General features: G+C 40.7%; 1 protein-coding gene across 3 annotated transcripts in view; it reads right to left on the bottom strand.

The window, feature by feature from the left end:
* The window catches only part of LOC132829666 (A disintegrin and metalloproteinase with thrombospondin motifs 19-like), a 520,482-nt gene that overhangs the window by 184,000 nt on the left and 312,823 nt on the right, over positions 1-23,659 (bottom strand). For all 3 annotated transcript variants that reach the window (XM_060847015.1, XM_060847030.1, XM_060847023.1), the window contains exon 14: positions 19,194-19,321. In XM_060847015.1, the coding sequence (XP_060702998.1) occupies positions 19,194-19,321 (128 nt within the window). The remainder of the gene's footprint in view (positions 1-19,193; positions 19,322-23,659) is intronic.

Raw genomic sequence — 23,659 nt, 5'->3', positions numbered from 1 at the left:
AGTTTCACATAGTCGTTGGGATCTCCCCCAAATTTCTGCACATCCACTCAGCACTTCTAGATGAAGACTGTTGCAAAAGCTTTGCCATTGTCATTTTTAGGAGAAAGTGAGGACTACAGATGCTGGAGATCAGAGCTGAAAATGTGTTGCTGGAAAAGTGCAGCAGGTCAGGCAGCATCCAAGGAGCAGAAGAATCGACGTTTCGGGCATGAGCCTTCCTGAAGAAGGGTTTATGCCCGAAACGTCGAATCTCCTGTTCCTTGCATGCTGCCTGACCTGCTGCACTTTTCCAGCAACACATTTTCAGCATTGTCATTTTTACCAATGAATTGGGCTCCTCCACTATTGATGAAGAGAATATCCATGGAGCATTCTCTTCCAGTGGAGTGTTTAATTGTCCGGTGCCATCCATGACTACACGGGGCAGGACTGCAGAGTTGAGATTTGATCTGCTGTTGAATTTGCCCCCGTCAATGCCTCTGAGCCTGCTCAGTGAATCTCTGCTGCTGAGGTTGGCAGCTATTCATTGGTCAGCCAGCACTGAATTGAAACAGGAATTTGGGGCCAGGTGGGAGCAGAAAATGTGCCCAGCTTCCCCCTGTGTCACTCGTTCACTTTCTGTTAAACTCAGGCCTGTGGCTGCCTTATAAATACATGCTCAATGTTTGTACCATGTAAAGGTCCTGTAAATTATAACATTAGAAAAATATTCTGAAACGTTTATCAGAAATTCTGAGTTAAAGTTTGCACTTTATGACATACCTGACTTACATATTTGAATAGGAATGCAGATTCTATTACAGTATTTAAGAAAGTAGAATATTGTTACCTATATATACCTTCTTTATTGCCTTGTTGAAACATGTTATATACAACACAGGTTAGAGCAGTGAACAAAATTTCTTTTTTTTTATGAAGCACTGTTGTTCAATGTACTCCATTTACTTTTGGTAATCTCATACATTTATCTCGAATAATCCTCTGTACTAAGAGGAAGTAATACTATCTACTTAACTTTTATCTAATTGTCCCGAACACACTGAACACTTTTTTTTAGTTCTGCTAGTATCTTTATGACATCATCTGTTAACATTTTTAAATACTTCTAAACTTCAAACATTTGCAGTTTTGTGGCTTTTCAAATTGTACTCTAGCATTTATCATCTTACACAAAGACCTTTTCTAAACCAAATCATTTCAGAAAATCAAAGTCAACATAAACATTTTAAAATTGGATGTGTAAATCTAAAGATCTAAAGGGTATTTTACTGCTACATTTAACTTGTAAATATAATTTGGTTGTTCTTTGATTGAGAATTTTAACATGTAAAAAGGACATAAAAAGGGGAAAAAAAAAGCAATCGAAAGCTTGACAACAGCCAAGACAGAAGGAAGGAAAAAGTTAAGGATGAAGTTCGACTGAAGTAACATCTTAGTGAAGGTACTGTGGAGGGAAATGTAACAGCAGAAGCCAAGCTTCTCTCAATCTGCCCAATAAAGATTTGCTACAATACTCACTCTCCAAAATAACCCTCCTCAAAGGGAAGAGTTTAAACTACAGTTAGTTCTCGGACCACAACATAACTTGTTCTCCAGTACGTTGATGATATTATTGGTACTACTTCCCTCTTTTGTCCAGAATTGAAAACATTAGTCAATTTCGTTTCCAATTTCTACCCTTCCCTCACCTTCACCTGGTTCATCTCTGACTCCTCTCTTCCTTTCCTTTATAGTTTGGCTTCCATCTCTGGAGATAGGCTAACCATCATAAGACTATTACCTATAGGAGCAGAATTAGGTAATGTGGCCCATCAACACTGCTCTCCTAATCAATTAGGGCTGATATGTTTTTCAACCCCATTCTCCTGCTTTATCCTTTATCTCTATTCAAGAACTTACCTATCCCTGTCTTAAATACTTTCAATGACTTGGTCTCCACAGCCCTCTGCAGCATTGCATTCCACAGACTCGCTCCCCAACCCCCCCCCCCCCCCCCCCCCCCCCCCCGGCTGAGGCAAGTCCGCCTCATGTCACTGATATCTATTACAAACCCACCGAATCCCACAGTTACTTCAACCATACATTCTCACACACTGCTACCTGTAAGGACTGCATCTTATTCTTCCAGTTTCTCCATCTCTGTCATATCTGTTTTGAAGATACCACTTTCCACAGGGGACTTCAAAAATTTCCACCATATTCCTCAACCGAGGATTTGCCACAACTGTGGTTGACAGGGCCCTCAGCTGTGTCCGGCCCATCTTTTGCACCTCTGCCCTTACCCCTTCCCCTTCCTCCCACAACACCGATGGGGTTCCCCAGGTCCTCACTTACCATCCCAACAGCACCTGCATCCAAAGCATTGCAAGCCACTATTTCTACCATCTCAAATGGGATGTCACCACCAGACACATCATCATCACCCCTCTTCTGTTAGCTTTTCACAGGAACTGTTCCCTCTGGGAGACATTGGTCCACTCCTCCTCCATTCCCAACACCTAAAAATAGCCCTACAGCACCTCCCCCAGCAATTACAAATTGTTTAATAATATGGACCAGATCAAACCCCCTCAAAATGTATTAGGAAAATAGCCTAGACCCTAACGTTTTCTTATTTTAAAAGTAAGTGTAAGACATTGTGTTCCAGCTGTAATTTGATTGGTCGAACGACTCAACCTTACGCAAAACACACTTTATTTTCACACAACAATTAAAATACAGAAAAAGTAAAAATAAAAAAGAAAATTGACTTAATTATAATTCTATGGAAATGCATAACAAAATAATACATATATTAACTACTTTTAATTAACTGTTCCAATATAGCAACATTCCATCAACACATCCTTAGCAAAGGCAAGTTCAGTAAAATAAATTGTCTCGCATACAATTTTAGCAGCAGGAAGAGAACCCCAGCTTTTAGCTGTAACAGAGAAAGGAATAAGAGCTTCCACATCCAGTTTCAAGATCTCAGCAACTGCTGAAAACTAAAACTAAAAATCCTTGTTCTGTGGGAGCTGACCCCACCCATTCAGGCTGCTTCTATTGCTCCAACTTCAAAAAAGGACTCAAGGCCTCACAAGCTGTTTACTTTATTGGTTTTGAGCAGACTGCTTGGTGTCTCCGTCTCAAGCTTTCTTCATTGAAAAAACAGGATGAATACATAAATCCATAGTAATGTCACAATAACACCCGCCCATTTACCTCTTCTCTCCTCATTATCCAAGGCCCCAGACACCTTCCACATGAAGCAACACTTACCTGCACTTCACTCAATCTAGGCTACTGTATTCCCTGCTCACATTGTCATCTCCTCTCCACTGGGGAGAGGAAGCTCAGACTCTATGACCATTTTATAAAACAGCTATGTTCTGTCCATAAAAATGACCCTGAGCTTCCAGTCACCTGCCACTTCAACAAACCACCATGTTTACATTGCCAACATCTCTGTCTCAGCCCTGCTGCAGTGTTCCAGCGAAGTTCAGCACAAGCTCAAAGAATAGCATTTCATTTTCCACTTGGGATCCCTGCAGCTTTCAGGACTCAACACTAAGAGGTTGGACACCATCCAAGATAAAGCACCTGGTTTGATTGGCACTACATCCACAAGTATCCATTCCCTCCACCAGCGATACTCAGTGGCAGCAGGGTGTGCTATCCACAAGATGCACTGGAAATTCACCAAAAATCCCCAGATCTTCCGTACCTATTATCACTTCCACCTTGAGAGACAAGGGCAGTAGATCTATGGGAACATCAGCACTTGCAAATTCTGCTCCAAATCACTCATCATTCTGACTTGGAAATGGATTGATGTCCCTTTGCTGTTGCTGGGGCAAAATCCTTGTATTACCTTCCTAAGCACATTATGGGTCAACCCACACCTGTGGACTACAGATGCTCAAGAAGGAAGCTCACCATTACCTTCGCAAGGACAACTAGAGATGGGCAATAAATACTGGCCAGCCAACGACACGAGTAAATAAAAGAATATCAAACCTCTTTCATTCTGTTAGAATTTTACAGGTTTCTATGAGATTCCCCCTCATTTTTCTAAATGCCAGTGAATACAATCCTGAGCAACTCAGTCTCTCCTTGTACGTTAGTCCTGCATCAGAGGAATCATCTGGTAAACCTTTGCTGCACTCTTTCTGTTACAAGAAAATCCTTCCTCAGATAAGGGGACCAAAACTGTACACAATATTCTAGACATGGTGCTGTCTCGCCAATGCTCTGTATACTTACAGCAAGACATCCTCGTTCCTGTACTCAAATCCTCTCACTATGAAGGACAATGTACAGTGTGCCTTCTTTATTGTCTGCTGTACTTGCACGCTTACTTTCAGCAACTGGTGCATAAGGTCTCATAGAAAATGCTCAACTTACAGACATTCATAACATAATCTGGCTTCCTATTTTTGCACCAGGGCCAATAACTTCGTTCTTATCCACATTACACTACACCTGCCGTGCATTTGCCCATTCCCTCAGCTTGTCCAGTTCACACTGCAACCTCCTCACAGTTCACCCTTCCATCCAGCTTTGTGACAATTGCAATATTTCAGGTATCACAATTAGTTGGCTCATCTAAATCATAGCTAGGATCCTAGTACCGATCCCTGTGGTACCCCACTAGTCACTTCTGAGCCATTCAGAAAAAGACCCATTTATTCTTTTTCTTATTTTTCTTTTATCTTCCTTTTTTCCCCCATACACTATCCTCTAATCTCTGCACTTCAATTTTACACAATAAACTCTTCTGTAGGACTTTGTTGAAAGCCTTCTGAAAGTCCAAACTTTCTCACTATCCTCCTCAGTACTATTTAATTTCATAATTAAACAATCCTTATAATCAGGCCAGAATTACACCACATATTGGCTCTTGGATTTTACTCCATAGTGCACTTCAATTGCCTCACACAAGCCAGTGAGACGATTCTGCTTGGTTTCCTTTCTCACTTTCCTAGATGGCCCTGGGGTATTTTATGAATAGGGATAAGGAAGGAGGACATCTAATCTCATCCTAATTTGTTGCTTTATTTCTAATTTATTGAAGGAATAGATTTCAGTAACAAGAATGCTCTGGAATTAATGAAATGTGAACTCAATTTATTTGCATTCCTGAATTTAATTCAGCCTGTTTTTGCTTTATTGGGGAAATTCTTCACATAAATTAATTTGAGTTGCTAAGTAGATTTGGCCCCGCACAAAGTAAATGAGGGAAAATGAAATAACAAGAACACAGCTGAATCCCAGAGGTGAAGTGAGGGTGACAGCCTTTCACACCAAGATGACCTTTGACTGCGTGGAAAGAAGGAACTCTGGTAAACTTAATGTAAAGCAGGGAGAACCTTCCCCCTAGTTGGAGTGATCCCTAACACAAAGCAAGATGATTATGGCTGTTGGACACTGAAGATTTCAGCTGAACAGACATAATGTGGTCTCCTCTGCATTGATTTGGAGGAGCCAAATCTAATAATAGGTGTCACCTCAGCTCAGACAATGCATTAAAAGTGTGAAGGTAAAGTCTGTACCAGTGTTGAGTCAATTCTATTTCTAAAGTGGGGCTTACAGAATCTTACATGGATTTATGCAGTTTCTGAGCAAAATAAAATGTACTTCTGCAAATACAAATTTACCCCATAAACTTTTATGTGCGTGCATGCAGGAGAGACAGAGTGAGTGTATGTATGTGAGTGTGCGCATGTGGGTGTGATTACATGTGAAAGAATGTGTGTGTGTGTGTGTGTGTGTGTGTGTGTGTGTGTGTGAGCTTGATCAAGTATGTGCATGAATGTGATGGGCCTGTGAGAGGTGTGTGTGGAGGTGAGTGCAGAGGGTACATGTGTGTGTATATGAGAGAGAGTTTGTGTATGAGAGAGGGTCTGTGTGCGTGCGTGCATGTATGTATGTGTTGCGTGTGAGAGAGAGAGAGAGAGAGTGCATAGCGCAATGGTGGTCACCTGTAGCATGACCTGAACCCAAGGTCCCGGTTGAGGCCATCCCCATGGATACTGAACTTGGCGACCAGCGTCTGCTCAGCCACTTTGCGTTGTTGCTTATCCCGAAATCCATCTTGGAGGATGGTCACATGGCGGTCCAAGGCTGAATGTCCTGGACTGCTGAAGTGTTCCCTGATTGGGAGGGAACACTCTTGTCAGGTGATCGTTGCACAGTGTTCATTTATTCGTTGTCGTAGCATCTGTTCAGTTTCACCAAGATACCAGGCCTCTCATTTTGGAAATAGAATTACACTTTAGAAACAGAATTGACTCAACATTGGTACAAACTTTACCTTAACACATTTAATGTATTGTCAGAGATGAGATGACACCTATTATTAGATAAGCTGATGCCACCTTGAGAATGTAATTCTGGGATTTACAAATTAAAGAACCTAAAACACAATATCCCATCCATTCCATCCCACCATAACACATTGAGTTAGTCCCCATCTAAAACTGCCTGAGAAAAAAAACAGGAAATGACATCACCACAGGAAATAACATCACCAACCCAAAGAAACCCAAACATATAAATAGAAAGCAGGAATCATGTACACTGCTTCGCCTGAGGCCGACTGAAGACGTTACCTAGTATGGTGACAAACGTCTGGAAATGAACCTCCCAGCTCAGTGAGCAAACCTACATCCCGAACCTCAACCTGAGCTACAAATCTTCTCAAAATCCGCTAATATCCCATTCTAAAAAAAGAACTAAGAAAAGTTACAGCCCAGGAATAGGCCCTTTGGCCCTCCATGCCTGAGCTGACCTAAATCCACTGTCTAAACATATCACCCAATTCCTAAGGATCTGTATCCCTCTGCTCCCCACCTACTCATGCATCTGTCCTGATGCACCTTAAATGAATGTACCGTGCCTGCCTCTACTACCTCTGTTGGCAATGCATTCCAGGTATCTACCACCCTCTGTGAAAAGTACTTTCTGCATGTATCCCCCTCAAACTTTTCACCTCTCACCTTGAACGTGTGACCTCTTGTTATTGAATCCTTCACCCTGGGAAAAAGTCTGTCTCTATCTACCCTGTCTATACCCTTCATGATTTTGTAAACCTCAATCAGGTCTCCCCTTTTTTCTAAATAAAACAATTCTAACCTACTCAACCTCTCTTCATAGCTAGCACCTTCCATACCAGGCAACATCCTCATAAACCTTCTCTGCACCCTCTCCAAAGCGTCTACATCCTTTTGGTAATGTGGTGACCAGAACTGTACACAGTATTGTAAATGCGGTCGAACCAATTTCTTATACAATTTTAACATGACCTGCCACCTCTTATATTCAATACCCTGTCCAATAAAGGCAAGCATAGTATATGCCTTCTTGACCACTCTATCTGCCTGTGCAGGAACCTTCAGGGTACAATGGACCTGCACTCCCAGATCTCTCTGCCCATCAACTTTTCCCAAGGCTCTTCCAGTTACAGTATAGTTGGCTCTAGAATTAGACTTTCCATAAATGCATCACCTCACATTTGCCTGGATTGAACTCCATCTGCCACTACTCTGCCCAATTCTCCAGTCAATCTATATGCTCCTGTATTCTTTGACAGGAAGATTACAGGAAAATATAGAATTGGTGGAGAATATGCTTTCTAATAATCCACCAATTTTTGTGTTATCTGCAAACTTACTGATCAGACCAACAGTGCCCTCCTTCAGATCATTTATGTATATTACAAACAACAGTGGCCCCAATACTGACCCCTGTGGAACACCACTGGTCACCTTTCTCCATTTCGAGAAACTCCTTTCAACTACCACTCTCTGTCTCCTGTTGCTCAACCAGTCCTTTATCCACCTAGCTAGAACACCCTGCACACCATGTGACTTCACTTTTTCCATGAGTCTACCATGGGGAACCGTATCAAATGCCTTACTAAAGTCCATGTATATGACATCAAAAGCCCTTCCTTCACCTATCAACTTCCTTGAAGAACTCTTACATTGGTAAGGCATGATCTCCCCTGCACAAAACCATGTTGTCTATCACTGATAAGCCCATTCTTTTCCAAATATAAATAGATTTTATCCCTCAGTACCTTCTCCAGCAAACTTCCCACCACTGACGTCAGGCTCATTAGTCTGTAGTTACCTGGAATATCCCTACTACCCTTCTTGCACAGGGGGACAACATGAGCAACCCTCCAGTCCTCCGGTACCTCATCTGTGTTTAAGGATGCTACAAAAATATCTGTCAGGGCCCCAGCTATTTCCTCTCTCGCCTCCCTCAGCAACCTGGGATAGATCCCATCCAATCCTGGGGATTAGTCCATCTTAATATCCTTTAGCCTACCCAACACATCTTCCCTCTTTATGTCAACGTGATCCAGAGTAAACAAACTTCTATCTCTAATCTCAACATTCATCATATCCCTCTCTTAAGTGGAACACTGATGCAAAGTAATCAAATAGAATCTCACCCATTTCTCAGATTCGACACACAACCGTCCTTCCTTATCCTTTAGTAAACCAACCCTTTCTCTTGTTACCCTCTTGCTTCATACCTATGAATAAAAGGCCTTGGGATTCTCCTTAATTCTGCTCACTAAAGTTATTTCATGACCCCTTTTAGCCCCCTTGATTCCTCATTTCAGATTGCTCCTACTCCCACGAAAAGATGAAAGCCTTAATCTAAATTTGTTTAAGAACTATAACCTGGTGTTGTGTGATTTTTAACTAAAGCTGTTTAATATATCATTACAACTCCATGACACTGTAACCCTTTTGCTACAAATTCTGTGTCGTATGGTCACGTTCCACAAATACCTGATGAAGAGGCAACACTCCGAAAGCTAGTGCTTCCAAATAACCCTGCTGGACCATAACCTGCACTTGTGTGATTTTTAACTTTGTCCTCTACATTCGGGAGAGGAAGTGCAGACTCAGTGACCACTTTATGGAACACCTATGTTCTATCCATAAAAATGACCCTGAGCTTCCAGTCCCCTGCCACTTTAACACACCGATGTATTCCCATTGCCAACATCTCTGTCTCAGGCTTGCTGCAGTGTTCCAGTGAAGTTCGACACAAGCTCAAAGAACAGCATCTCATTTTCCATTTGGGAACCCTGCAGCTTTACGACTCAATACTAAGAAACTGGACAACAATCAGGACAAAGGAGCTGATTTGATTGGCACTACATCCACTAGCATTCATTTCCTCTACCACTAATGCAGCAGTGTGTACTAGCGACTAGATGAACTACAGAAATTCATCAAAGATCCTTTGTCAGCAGGATAGAGTCCTAGGCTGAACCATCTTCAGCTACTTTACTAAACAGCCTTCCCTCCATTAGAAGTTCAGAAGTGATTGTGAACGATTGTATTGCACTATGGTCCCTGTGCAGTTTCATAAACCAAAATAAACTAGCTTTTCCAAATTACCATTAAATTTCACTTCTTGTATGTTTGACATAAACAGGAATCAATCTAATTAAACATGAATTAACATGCATATCACAGTCAACACAAATGATAAATTCAACATGAAATAGACAATACAACAAATAACATTTTGTAGCATTATTAGGCAGCCCAATCTACTTGTGGGCCCAGTTTCATTCACATGGTCATTTGAAGTTAATTTCCACTCCTTTTCCTTCAAGGATTGAGATGATTCACTGTAATATGCAGCCTCAACATAAACAGCCTTCTGCACATGTACTTTTCCTTTTTTTGGGCACTTCTTTCTAGAACATTCTCAACTCTCATCTGTCATCAGTTGTGATAGAGTGAATCCACAAGAACTCCTTTGCTTCAACTCTCTCCTTTATTGGTTTTGCCTTTACATTTTTAAACTTCCTTCCTGTTTGTACTGCTTCCAGGTCAGGCATTAGCAGCTCCAATGAGCTAATATTTCTTCCTCTCCAAAACTAACAACCGAACCCTTCAATTCTCAACTCTTACAAGTTATTTCAGATATTTTTAAAAACAATTACATTTCCCAACCATTTCATAGTAACTACAAATATTGCTATGGTTTTTGTTTCCGGGGCATGACTAGTACAAGTGTTCAGTACAACTTGCAACTCCATGCCAGAAGTTCTGGATAACATTCAAGCTTAACTGGTAAGTCTAAAGTAAGATTTGGATCCCAACAGAGTCAGGCAACTACAGAATAAGCTCTAGTTGCCCTTCAGCAGTATTATCATCACAATCACACTACAACATCTTGTGGGTTACCATTATCTGAAAACATAACTATACCCGTCATATAAACAACACATCAATAACAGTAGGCCTGAGGATAGGTATTCTATGGTGAGTAACTCATCTTCCCAAAGCCTGTCCAACATTTAAAAGACACAAGTCAAAAGTGCAATAGAATTCTTGCCTGGCTGAATGGAGGAATGAAGAAGCCTTCTAGCATACCTTTAACAGACCATCTCAAGCCTGTGACCTCCACCACCAGGGACATTTGCAAGTTTCCCTCTAAGTCACACAGATTCATGGCTAGGAGATTTATCACAATTCCTTCATTGTGGGTGGTCAAATTCCTGGAACACCATTCACAGCAGCATTCTTGGAGTAATTTCACCACATGGAGTCCAGTTGTTCACTCAGCTCACTCATCACCATCTTCTCATGGATGATTAAAAAGAAGTAACAAATTCTGGCCTTGTCGAGAAGCCAAGGGTGTCGGAGTACAGACAGGGAAGTGGAGCTGAGAACACAATCAGATCAGCCATGATTATACTGAATGACGGAACAGGGTTGAAGGGCTGAATGGCCTACTTCTTCCTTCTATTCTCTTTTACTTGACAGTGTAGCCTACAACCAATGAAGAAAAAATAAAACTTCTCCTGTCAAAATAAATGCATTAAAAAGTCATTGGGGTATTATCAGAATTCCTGATAAAAACATTATTTACAGGTGAAGAAAGCATTGAAGACGAAAGAAACTTGTCTTTTTTTTAAACTGTGGTCAAAGTACAAAGTAGCACAGTAGGTGAAAGAGTTAATCCCTGACCAATTTAGCATGGCAGCCAGATGACATGAATGGATCAGTTTGAAAGCAGAGTTTCCTGACTGAGCCAGTGTCTGTTCTCCTGTGTAATTGCTGAACAATTATCCAGAGTGAGTTTGTGTGGGAATAATGTTGTGAATACTGAGCAAATGAAATAACCTCAAGATGAAAGTAAGGATCTCATAAAAGATAGTACTGATAGTTAGTGCAAAAACCATAAATGCATCCTTTACACTTCTTGCTTTGACACAGATTTCAGCTGCTGTGTAATTTAAGTGATATATATTTACAACAATTAGTATGTGATGTATATTATGTGATATATGTTTACAACAATTAGTATGTGATATTGTGATATATATTTACAATTATTGCAATATTTGCTTTAAAATGTAAGCTTTTCAACACAGTTAACTTAGCTATATAAAGAGAATTCTCTTTAGTAAGAACAGACTTATAATATTTTTTCACAGGTCTCATTTGTTAAGAAGATTGAATCATCTTGAGAAAGCATTTGACTTGATAGGGGCCAATTTTAGGGACATCTAACATGTGGTTGTTACAGCAATCAGCCATAAAATTCCTAATAAATTTGTTTGGACAATGTTTTGAAACATTATTATTTCTGAAATTACAGTGAATGTTATCATTGCCTTCTTGTTGAACGTAACTGAATTGACCTTTTAAAGCTGTCAATTTCTATCACAGATGAAAATACACGAGCATTTTTTCAAAGATTTTGTTAAACATTTGACTATCCATATACCAAATGGTTTTAATTAAATTTAAATCCAACTGTACTATCTGTTGATTTATGATGCTTGTTTAAAAAAACTGTTTGTTCAATCAGTTGGTGTAATGTAACCAATCTGAATTTGATTTTGTCTCTTCGGATTTGATTTTAGGTCCTTAACATTTTGGAGAGAGATGAGTTACGTCATTTACTTATCGTTGATTTAAAATTCCAGGTTGGCTAATATTTGTGTGTGTTTCCCAGTTAAAGTTTACTGTTCTGATCTTGTGCTCTTAGCAGGGTGTTTTACTCACTGGGAATATTCTTGTACATCAGAAATGTTGTGAATGTTACATGTGGTTTGTGGGCATTTAAACAACTGATTGGAAAACCATGTGCTGTTCAGGTCTTCATTCCGGCCTGGCATTCTGATGGACACATCTCCTGCTGGAAGCATTAAGTTGGAAGATAATTCCTATAATTCCTGACCAGATTGAATTTTTTTTGACATTATACTAGAATTACTGCCTCTCCTTAAATTCTTTCTCAAAGTTTTACAGAATTTCTTTAAGATATCATACGTTTTTGTGATGTTAGTGAAGGTACATTTATATGATGCTATTCAGTTTGTTGATAATTTGGTGCATACTTGGTCAACATTAGATAATTCACAGTTTCATAGCAATAGAAGCAGGAGTAGGGTATTTGGCCCATTGAGCCTGTTCCACCATTCATTAAGATCATGGCTGATCTATCCATTGTCTCAGCTCCTCCTACCTGCATTATCCCTATAACAATTAATTCCCTACCACACAAAGAAAACATCCAACTGTGCCTTCAATATGTTTAATGAAGCTGCCTCTGCTGCCTCCTTGGCAGATATTCCCATAAATTCACTACTCTCTGGGAAAAGTAGTTCCACCTCATCTCTGTCCCAAATCAAACCTCCCCCCTACCCCCACCTCCCCCTCCCCTCCACCAATCTTGAGGCTACGTCCCCTAGTCATAGTCTCACTCACCAGTGGAAACAACTTGCCTGCTCCTGTCTTCTCTGTCCCTTTCATAATTTTACATGTTTCCATAAGACCCCTCCCAATCTTTTAAATTCTAGTGACACTGCCCCCAGGCAGCACCACCTCTCCTCATAAGGTAAACCCCTCATCTCCAGAATCTACCTGGTGAACCTCCTCTGCACTGTCATCAAAGCCAGTATATTCTTCCTCAAGTAAGGAGACCAAAACTGCACACAATACTCCAGGCCTCACCAACACCTTGTACAATTAGAGCAGAACCTTCCTGTTTCTTAAATTCAATCCCTCTAGCAATGAAAGCTAATATTCCATTTGCCTTCCTCATTACCTGTTGCACCCTCAAATCAACTTTTAGCGATTCATGTTCAAGCACTAAGTCCCTCTACACAACAGCATGCTGCAATCTTTCAGTATTGAAATAATACTCTGACCTACTAGTTTTACTTTCAAAGTGGAACCTCACACTTACCTACATTGTACTCCATCTGCCCACTTACTAAACCTAGCGAAATCTCTCTGCAGACCCTCCATATCCTCTGCACAGTTTACCTTTCCACTCAATTTAGTGTCATCAGCAAACTTGGATAGGTTACACTCGGTCTCCTCTTCCTAATCATTTATACATATATCATGAGCAGCCCTATACCGACCCCTGCGGTACTCCACTCACCACTGATCTCCAAGCAGAGAAACACCCATTTATCCCAACTCTCTGCTTCCTATTGGTTAACCAGTTCCCTATCCATGCTAGTACATTTCCCACAACTCCATGCATTCGTATCTTACGGATGAGCCTTTTATATTACACCTTATCGAATACCTTCTGGAAATCCAAATATACCACATCCACCTGTTCCCCCCCCACTCACTGTGCTTGTTACATCCTTAAAGAACTCCAGTATGTTTATCAAACATGACCCTACCTTCCTGAATCCATGCTGCGTCTCCCTAATGGAACCCTTTCCATACAAATGTCTCATTATTTCTTCTTTAAGAATAGCCTCCAGCAATTTCCTGTTTACAGATGTTAAGCTAACTGGCCTATAGTTACCTGCCTTCTGCCTACACCCTTTTTTAAAAGTGTGTGACATTTACTGTCTTCCAATCTGCCAGGATCTGCCCGGAATCCAGTGAATTTTGGTAAATTACCATTAACACATCTACTATTACTTCCGCCATTTCTTTCAGCACCCTGGGATGCATTCCATCAGGACCAGGCGGCTTATCTACCTTTAGATCCTCAAGTTTGCTCAACACTACCCCTCGAGTGGTAATAATTGAATTGAAGTCCTCACCTCCCATTGTATCTTTAACATCATTCTTTGGCACGTTAGACACACCTTCCACTGTGAACACTAACACAAAACAGTTATTCAAGGCCTCGGCCGGTTCAGAATTATCCAATATTAATTCCCCTTTCTCATCCTGCAAGGGACATATGTCCACTTTAGCCACTGTTTTCTATTATATATTTATATTTTTTATGTTTTTATATTCTGTGCTAGTTTGCATTCATAATCTATCTTTCTGTCCTTTATTTCTTGCTTTGTTGCTTTTCAAAGGTTTCCCAATCTTCCTGTTTCCCACTACTCTTGGCTACTTTGCAAGTCTGAGCTTTAAATTGGATGCCTTCCTTTATTTGATTGGCTATCCAAGGCTGGCTCCTCCCACCCCTGCTTTCCTTGTTTTTGTTTTTGACCGGAATATACTTTCCTTCAGCGCTGTGGAAGTCCTCAGCTGTTGCACAATATAACGTGTGCTCTCAGTCTAATATAACGTGTGTTCTCAGTCTAATTAAGCCAACTCCTTCCTCATCCCATTACAGTCTCCCTGGTTTAAGCATAACACCCTGGTTTTAGATGACACTATTTCACCCAACATTTGTATCTGAAATTTGATCAAACTGTGACCACTTTCCGAGAGGACCCTTAACTATGAAATCATTAATTTTACCTGTCTCATTACACAGGACCACATCTAAGATTGCATGCTCCCTTGTATGTTCGGTATCATGCTGTTCAAGAAAGTTGTCTTGGATGAGTTCTATGTACTCCTCTTCAAGACTGCCTCTACTGACTTGACTTGGCCAATCAATGTGCTTGTTAAAGTCCCAGTGACGAATGCTGTTCCATTCTTATATGTGTCAGATATTTCTTGATTGATTGACTGTGACATTGTAGCATTATTATTGGGTGGCCTATAGACTACTCCCACCAGTGACTTCTACCCTTACTATTTCTGATCTCCACCCAAACAGATTCAACATTTTGCTCCTTAGATCCTATATTATGTCTCCCTATTGCCCTAATCTCATTGTTAATTAATGAAGATTGTACCGCAATTTGATCTTCTGTGCCCTGTCTTATAGATGAGAGAGAGAGAGGTGAATTGAGTTCTTTTTTACTGTTTCCTTTTTTTGTATGTGACAGAGGAGCTATTTAATTTGCTCTTCCTTGCTTAAAAAAAAAGGCTGGGTTGTGTTTCCACAAACCCCTTTGTAAAATTCTGACTAAAACAATTAGGATTTATCACAGCATTCAAAACCTGGTTAAATGGTTCAAACCACTATCCAATAAAGAAAGGAAAAGTCAGTATGCATTGGATATTTTTTCAGTGGCTGGGACTCAGATGTGATTAAGTTAATTGGTGAAGTGCTGGAGTTACAAACTGGGGATTGGATCAGTTTACAGGCAAACTACAGGATTCTTTCCAGAACCAAGGTTTTTGAGAAGAATTAAGAACAGAGACCAATGTTAACTACAACTTGAGCCACTTAAAATACTGCCGTTACAAGCAGACAGAGGAAATTAGTCAAAAACAGCAAAAGGTGGTTCAAATAAGACAACAACTTCAGTCAAGTGACTAGGAGTCCCAATTTATCCAATCATCTGATAAAATGGCCTTTGTTTACCTGGCCAAAACATATTTGATGGGATCAGAGTAATGCAGGATTTAACAAATTTTGGGGCAGAATTAGATAGAAGTCTGAAAAGGCCTACCTTAGCATTGGGAGCATCTCACTGGGAGCATCTCATTGGGAGCATCTCATGCCAACTTTACTGCTTTTGACAAGCGGCATGGCAAGGTTCTTGGGAGGTGGTGCGTTGGTGTTAGGTGGTGTGTTGGTGTTAGGCGGTGCGTTGGTGTTAGGTGGTGCGTTGGTGTTAGGTGGTGCGTTGGTGTTAGGCGGTGCGTTGGTGTTAGGCGGTGCGTTGGTGTTAGGCGGTGCGTTGGTGTTAGGCGGTGCGTTGGTGTTAGGTGGTGCGTTGGTGGTAGGTGGTGCGTTGGTGGTAGGTGGTGCGTTGGTGTTAGGTGGTGTGTTGGTGTTAGGCGGTGCGTTGGTGTTAGGTGGTGCGTTGGTGTTAGGTGGTGCGTTGGTGGTAGGTGGTGCGTTGGTGTTAGGTGGTGCGTTGGTGTTAGGCGGTGCATTGGTGTTAGGCGGTGCATTGGTGTTAGGCGGTGCGTTGGTCTTAGGTGGTGCATTGGTGTTAGGTGGTGCATTGGTCTTAGGTGGTGCGTTGGTGTTAGGTGGTGCATTGGTGTTAGGCGGTGCGTTGGTCTTAGGTGGTGCATTGCGAATTAAAGGGGATTATGGCTTTCCAAACCAGCTTGTTAATTTCCCAACACTCCTCATTAAAATTCACCTTCCTTTTATACCAACACATCAAACCAACTCTTCCTTAGAAATCTCAACATTGGTGCAGGACCTAGCAACATCAGTTTGTTACTTGCTCGAAGCTCCGTCTTGTTGGACACCAGGACATGCTCCATGGGCATTGGCCACACATAGCCCATGTCCATGGACATTGACATTCAACATGTGCGAGCCTCCAAGGGCACTCAGTGTATAACTCCGAGGATGCTTCTGTGTATTGGGTTGCACTGGTAACCAACATTGTAACGCTGCAGCAAGGACACATACCCAGCTCACCGACTCAACCAGAGGGCTGTATGCCCAGGATCCTCACTCCCAGACGCTCACTCACTTTGCACAAACCTGAGTGCTTGCAGCATCCCAAGATGCATTGCCTTGTCTTTGAATTCTTTGCCTTCTTAACCAAAGTAATCAGGCTCATATCACTCTTGTCTTGTCTCTCTGATTAGTGTAGACAGACATACAGACAGAAAGCTTGTCCTGGTTGATAGCGGTATTCAGTCATGAATAGGGATAGTCTTTACTCAGGGAGTCCTGGCAGAATAAGTCTATGGCAGCCGCCAATATCAGTCCAAGGGGCTTAGACAAAAAAGCCACTCAGGGTGGCCAGATTCGGGAATTCTTTCCAGATTAGGGGTAAAGAGCCAAATGTTGTGCAGCCCACTATCCGTCTTAATACAGTCTACTTTTATTAGACCGAGCGGTAACTGACCAGGTTGGATAGGTCTCCTGCTTTTTGTGTATAGGACATACCACATTGTCAGGAGATGCCAGTGTTGGAACTGTATTGGAAGAGCTTGGCTAGGGGAACAGCAAGTTCTGGAGCACATGTCTTTAGTACTATTGCCGGAATGTTATCAGGGCCCATTGTCTTTGCAGTATCCAGTGCCTCCAGCCTTTTCTTGATATGACATGGAATGAATCAAATTGGCTGAAGACTGGTACCTTTGATGCTGGGAACCTTTGGAGGAGCCCGAGATGGCCCTTCTGACTGAAGATTGTTGCGAATTCATCACCTTTATCTTTTGTGCTGATGTGCTGGGCTACTCCAGCATTAAGGATGAGGATATTTGTGGAGCCTCTTCCTCCAGTGATTTGTTTAATTGTCCACCACCATTCACCACTGGATGTGGAAGGACTGCAGAGCTTAGATCTGATCTGTTGGTTATGCGATCGCTCAGCTCTGTCTATCACTTGCTGTTTATGCCATTTGGCACAAAGGTAGTCCTGTTTGGTAGCTTCACCAGGTTGACACCTCATTTTTAGGTGTGCCTGGTGCTGCTCCTGGCATTCCCTCCTGCACTCTCCATTGAACCAGGGTTGACCCCCTGGCTTGATGGTAATGATTGAGCGGGGGATATACCAGGCCATGAGGTTACAGATTGTGCTGGAGTACAGTTCTGGTGTTGTTGATGACCCACAGCACCTCATGGATGCCCAGCCTAGAACTGCAAGGTCAGTTTGAAGTCTGTCCCATTTAGCACGGTGATAGTGCCACATACCACAATGGAGGTTATTCTCAATGTGAAGGCGGGACTTCATCTCCACAAAGACAATGCGATGGTCACTTTTACCAACATTGTCATAGACAGATACATCTGCAGCCAGCAGATTAGTAAGGATGAGGTCAAGTATGCTTTTTCCTCTTGTTGGTTCCTTCACCACCTGCTGCAGGCCCAGTCCAGCAGTTATATCCTTTAGGACCCGACCAGCTCGGTCAGCAGTGCTGCTGGCAAGCCCCTCCTGGTGGTGGATAGTGAAATCCCTCACCCAGAGTACATTTGGCACCCTTGCCACCCTCAGTGCTTCCTCCAAGTGTTATTCAACATGGAGGAGTACTGATTCATCAGCCAAAGGGGGAATGGGACATGGTAACCAGGAAGAGGTTTCCTTGCCCATGTTTAACCTGAAGCCATGAGACTTCATGGGGTCTGCAGTTGATGTCAGGCAACTCTCTCCTGACTGTATTCCTCTATGCCACCACCACTGCTGGGTCGGTCCTGCCAGTGGGCCAGGACATGTCCAGAGATGGTAATGGCGGTGTCTGGGGTGTTATCTGTAAAGTATGATTCTGCAAGAATTACTATGTCAGGCTGTTGCTTGACTAGTCTGTGAGACAGCTCTCCCAAGTTCGGCACTAGCCCCCAGGTGTTAGTAAGAAGGACTTTGCATGGTTGACAGGGCTTTTTGGGTTTTTGCCATTCAATATAGGATTATGGTTATAGTACCATTAGCAACAGGAAATCTTACACTAACCTTTTGAAGTTTGCAAGCCTAATTTATAAGTTTAATGTCATTCATTACAAAATGGATTTTAGACAGTTTGTAACAGTCCATTTAAAGACATAAAACCGAAGATGAAAGGAGAAGAGTAAAATTGGAGCTATGTCATTATCTGGGCACTTTCTAAGGCAGAATGGATGATCCGTGAATTGAACCTTGTTTTTTCTCTCTCTTGATTTCATTTCTAATTTTGAAATTTCAATGACTTAGCAACTGGAAGGACCAAATATATCCACAAGCTCATATTTAACTGGGTACTCTGCCACCATAAAATCACCTTTTAGGTTGAATATTTGTTGCTTTTTCTGACTCAGGAAGAAATGCGATTTGCCTCTGGAACTAGGGCTGCTGTCGATATTTTTCTAACTTGTAAACACAAGAACAAAAAAGGAAGAGTAGCAATGACTTTTTTTGTTAAAAGATCATACCAAAGTTCCGAACAGGGACAATTATCTATTTGTACCATTAATATAAGTTATCTTTGTTCAAACAGTTGCACATACCTGACATGTACCATTCGCACAGATGTCTGCCTCATGTGGACCACATGGTGTTCCATCAAGCACTTTCTCTGAGATCAGCGTTGGTTGATCTTTCCCCAGGGGAGAACAAAACAGTGTACAAGGCTTTTCTGAACAGGAAATCAAACAACATGAAACACATCATACATTAGTCTAGTTTCTATCTTACAATCAAACCTTATGTATAGAACTATTTTCTGATCATTCAACTTGACAGTTCTGTGTGTTGGTTTCAATTGAACCCCCAGGATTTACAATATACCTTTTTACCAGCACACATAATCTCTAAAAAAATCCATTTTGAAGAAGTGAACATCATTGGAAAATGAAAATCGAATTTCTAAAATGACATTCTTTTTCAAGTCAAGGTATCAACAGTTTGTAACTTATTTCTGTAGGGCTGGTATTTCCATAACAGTTGCAAATGAAAAGATTGCACCATTTATTATTAATTCCAGATTTCACAGCTGACCTATTTCAGTCTTGCAAATCTATCTTCAAATGCAAGTGCCACAAGACTGCTTGCGCTCATACAATAAACTGTTAAAAATACTGAGTTCCTAGACCCCTTTATTGTCTCCTTGGTGAGTTTAAAAGGGCTTTATTGGTTTTGTTGCAATTCCTGTTTCCTCCCCCATTGGCCCTTTCAAAATTCTGAATTGTCTCAGAGAGAATGAAATCCTAAGATCAATTGCTCTCAGCCGCTCCCTTTGCATGAGGTGTGGTGACCCTCAGGTTAAACTATTACCAGTCGTCTCACTCGAAGGAGAAAGCAGCGCTATGGTCTTTGAGACTTGCCCCAGTTTAGCACTATAGGCTGAAATTATGTTCCTGGTTCATTGTTGGCATTCATACATTTTTATTGCAATAATGTGCGCTCCTGGACTCATTTATTGGTTTTTTGCTCCACCTCAATTTTAATGTAATTTATTTACTCCTAGGATGATAAAGAAATACATTGGGCATATTGAGGACAGGATTTCTTTACCAGAGACAGATACTCTGGTGTGGATTCAAGCTTTTCTTAATGACAGGAAAGTTTAAAATTGTGCATTTTCTGATGTGGCAGGAGACCAATAATATCCAGTGGACAGCAGGAACACCTGTCAAGTACGGTCTTTTGATCACAAATGAAACAGAGTTAATGTGATCCAGGTTTGCCAATCTCCCTGTACGTGGTGAGCACTTGAATCTCTGGCATGGAGGAGAACAATTGTAATTCCACATTGAAATTAGAGATGACTGATGTGGGAAATTGAAATTCATCCTGCCACAGGCTAAATACTTAGATTAAATTGTCAAGTTTGTATACATGTACCAAATAGATTCAATAACAGATTCTTCCTTGCTGTTATTAGACTTTTGAATGGACTCACATTTTAAATTTAAAGTTGATCTTGCTCTCCATGCATCGTCTTTGCAGCCATAACATTGTGTCCTTTGTTCTATTCTATTACCCTAATGCACTTTGTATGGTATTGATCTGCCTGCACTGCATGCAAAACAAAACTTTTCACTGTACCTAGGTGAAGTGGTGACAATAAGTAAATCAAATCCTATTTGTACATTTGTACAACATCTAACTACACTATTCAAAAATGTCTCCAAATGCAATAAGTATAATGAATTTTATGAATGTATTGACACTGACAGAGAAAATTTTGTACTTTTAAAGATTTCACAATTAGCGATGGGATGAAGTTGACACAATTGGAGTAAGCTGTTGCGTTTGACATTTCAGCAAAAGCTTGAAAGCTGATTTGAATGATTTGATGCAGCTAATGAGTACAAAAAGTAGGAAATGTAAATCGTAAATAAAACCAGAAATAGGTGGAAAAGGCCAGCATGCCTGACAGCATCAGTGGGGAGAAAGCAGAGTTAACGTTGGTCCAGTGACACTTCTTCAGATCTCCAACTTCTACTTCAGAATTCAACATTTCAAAATCAAAAGAATGCAAAATGACTACAATTTGAGTTCTGAAGAAGTAATTAATTCCAGCTCTCCCTCTCTCCACAGAACTGCTAAGTTTTTCAAGCATTTTCTTTTCCGACAGTTCACTTTCAGAAATTGAAATAATATTGTTCCATTTTTCTTTAAGATCTCCAAGTTCTTACACTGCTACAACGCAACTAAAACCATAATCAGACAGAGCCCATCAAATACAAAGCATGCTGTCATGTTTTTCTTGGATTTTCTTAAATTAAACTAAATTTTCTGTTGCACTAAAGTGTATTGACACTGAAATTAAATATTCTTGTATTTGGATCTATGCTAACTTCAGAAAATCAATATCAGATAGGTACTTTTCTGTTTTGTGGTCATAACACCAACGATCTGAAACTAAAAATGTAGTAATATTAATATTTTGGACTAATTTATTTATATGTCATTGCACCAAAGCATAATCTGGATGGACTTCTAAAATTAATCATCAGTTGCAATGTTATTTTTGCATTATTAAACTTTCATGAAACAATTTTGAAGAATGTTTAGAGGCTTCTTCGTCTCAAAAGATACTTGAGAAGTTTTATTGAGGAAACCATTTATTATTGAGCTAATTTGGACTTCTGCTTTGTCAAAGACTAATCATTTAGTATGCAGTATGAATAGACATGTTTAGGCATCAGAACAATCCTTGAGTGAGAGTTTTGATCCCTATAAGTTACTCAACAGTAATGCTGATTAGAAAATGGTATTTGCTTCTCAAAAATGCAGAAATGTCATATTATCAAAGCAAGAGTTAGTCCTAGCTGTCTCAGTAGCAGGGTGTAATACAATACAATGGAAAGGGGGCACCAGTAGATTTACTGTTAATTGACTATAAATTCCAAAAATAAAATAAATCAGCAAAACATTGAAAACAAGTAGCATGATAAAAAAGTGATTATTTTATAATACAATCTAATGAAACAAACAAATATTTTTACGCAATTCAGCTAAACATAAAATAAACACATTTATTTAAAATAATTAAAATGTAGAAAACACTGAAACAAAGAAGTGGAAAAGAAGAGCTCAAGTTCTGTGGTATGTTAGCATATTTAAGATGCTGATTTAAACTGTTATTTACTCCTGGTGGGGAGACTACATTAAGGGAAGAAAGTCAAATGTCATTCTGAGCTAAAATTGTATATTAGTTGGGGTCAAGGTACAGGGTGTACTAAAGATGTGTCTTAGATGTCTTATTTTAAATGAATGCCTGATTTTTTGACACATGGCCAAATTTGCAAGTTAGCATGGCTGGCTGGCAGCTTTTCTGCCTGGCTGTCCAAAGCTGGAAATCACAATTTCCTGAAATTGGAAAATCATTCATTAAAATCTCCCTTTAATACTGTTCCGGGTCTTCATCTTCATCTGAAAGACCTACCTGGAAGTGAGAGGCTAGGTCTTGTACCCCAATGCAGCAAAATTCAACTTAGCACAATGTTGATGCTGAGTTTAATAGAAACTGATGTCCAAGATATAGCATGCCAGAAAGTATTAGGAACAATTACATGAGTCACAGATCCAGTAATTCACATGATATCTGATAATAACTGTGCTTGATCGAGGACATAATGACAGGGTAGATAACAACAGCTGAAGTGATTTGTAATGATGGTTTCATGACCCTCTCTTGCTAACACTGGCCTTTGAAGTTCCGACACGGATGGTGTTATGCTGCCAGGCTTTAGGTGCATTCGCTAATGGTTTCAAAGGCTTCTGAATGTCAAAATTATGTAATAACAGAAAAAATATTTTGATTGGCTTTTACAAATCCTCTGGGTATAGGCTAGGTAGTAGGGGGGAGCCTGGAAAACAGCAAAGGGAGATAGAAGGTGATGAGCCTGTCACCTTACATGAGAACATAAGAACTTGGAGCAGGAGTGGGCCATCTGGCCCTTCGAGCCTGCTCTCCCATTCAATAAAGTCATGGCTGATCTTTTCAGCTCCACTTACTTGCCCATTCACCACAACTTTTCATTCTTTTACTGTTCAAAAATCTATTTAACTTTGCCTTAAAAACATTCAACATACAAAGGTAGATAGATTTTTGCGCAGCAAAGGAATTAAGGGTTATGCTGAGCAGTAAGGCTGATTAAGCCTTCACACTATTGTGGAAGAGGTAGACTATTGCCCTCACACCCTCAGGGACCAAATCGTTATTCAAGTGGCCAACTGAGGATCTCTTTGCACCGCTGTTGGAATCTTGTCAGGAATGATTGGGTTCTCCATTTTCTTTGAACTTACTGGTGAATCCTAGTCACCTCCATGTGTAGCCTCAATGATTGCTAGGGATTCCTGATTCTGCTTCCCTGATTGGGAGACTGGAGAATGGAATCATTTGCATGGCATCCTTACCTTCACCAATCTGATTGCTAATCCTGTGATTTGGCAAGCAGCAGGATTGGTATCTGTGTTTTTTCAAAAGGATAGCAGCCAGTGGCAACTAGTGAGTTGCCTGATC

The sequence above is a fragment of the Hemiscyllium ocellatum genome, chromosome 2 (assembly GCF_020745735.1).
Source record: "Hemiscyllium ocellatum isolate sHemOce1 chromosome 2, sHemOce1.pat.X.cur, whole genome shotgun sequence".
Lineage (NCBI taxonomy): Eukaryota > Metazoa > Chordata > Chondrichthyes > Orectolobiformes > Hemiscylliidae > Hemiscyllium > Hemiscyllium ocellatum.
This window is presented reverse-complemented; position numbering and strand designations above follow the sequence as displayed.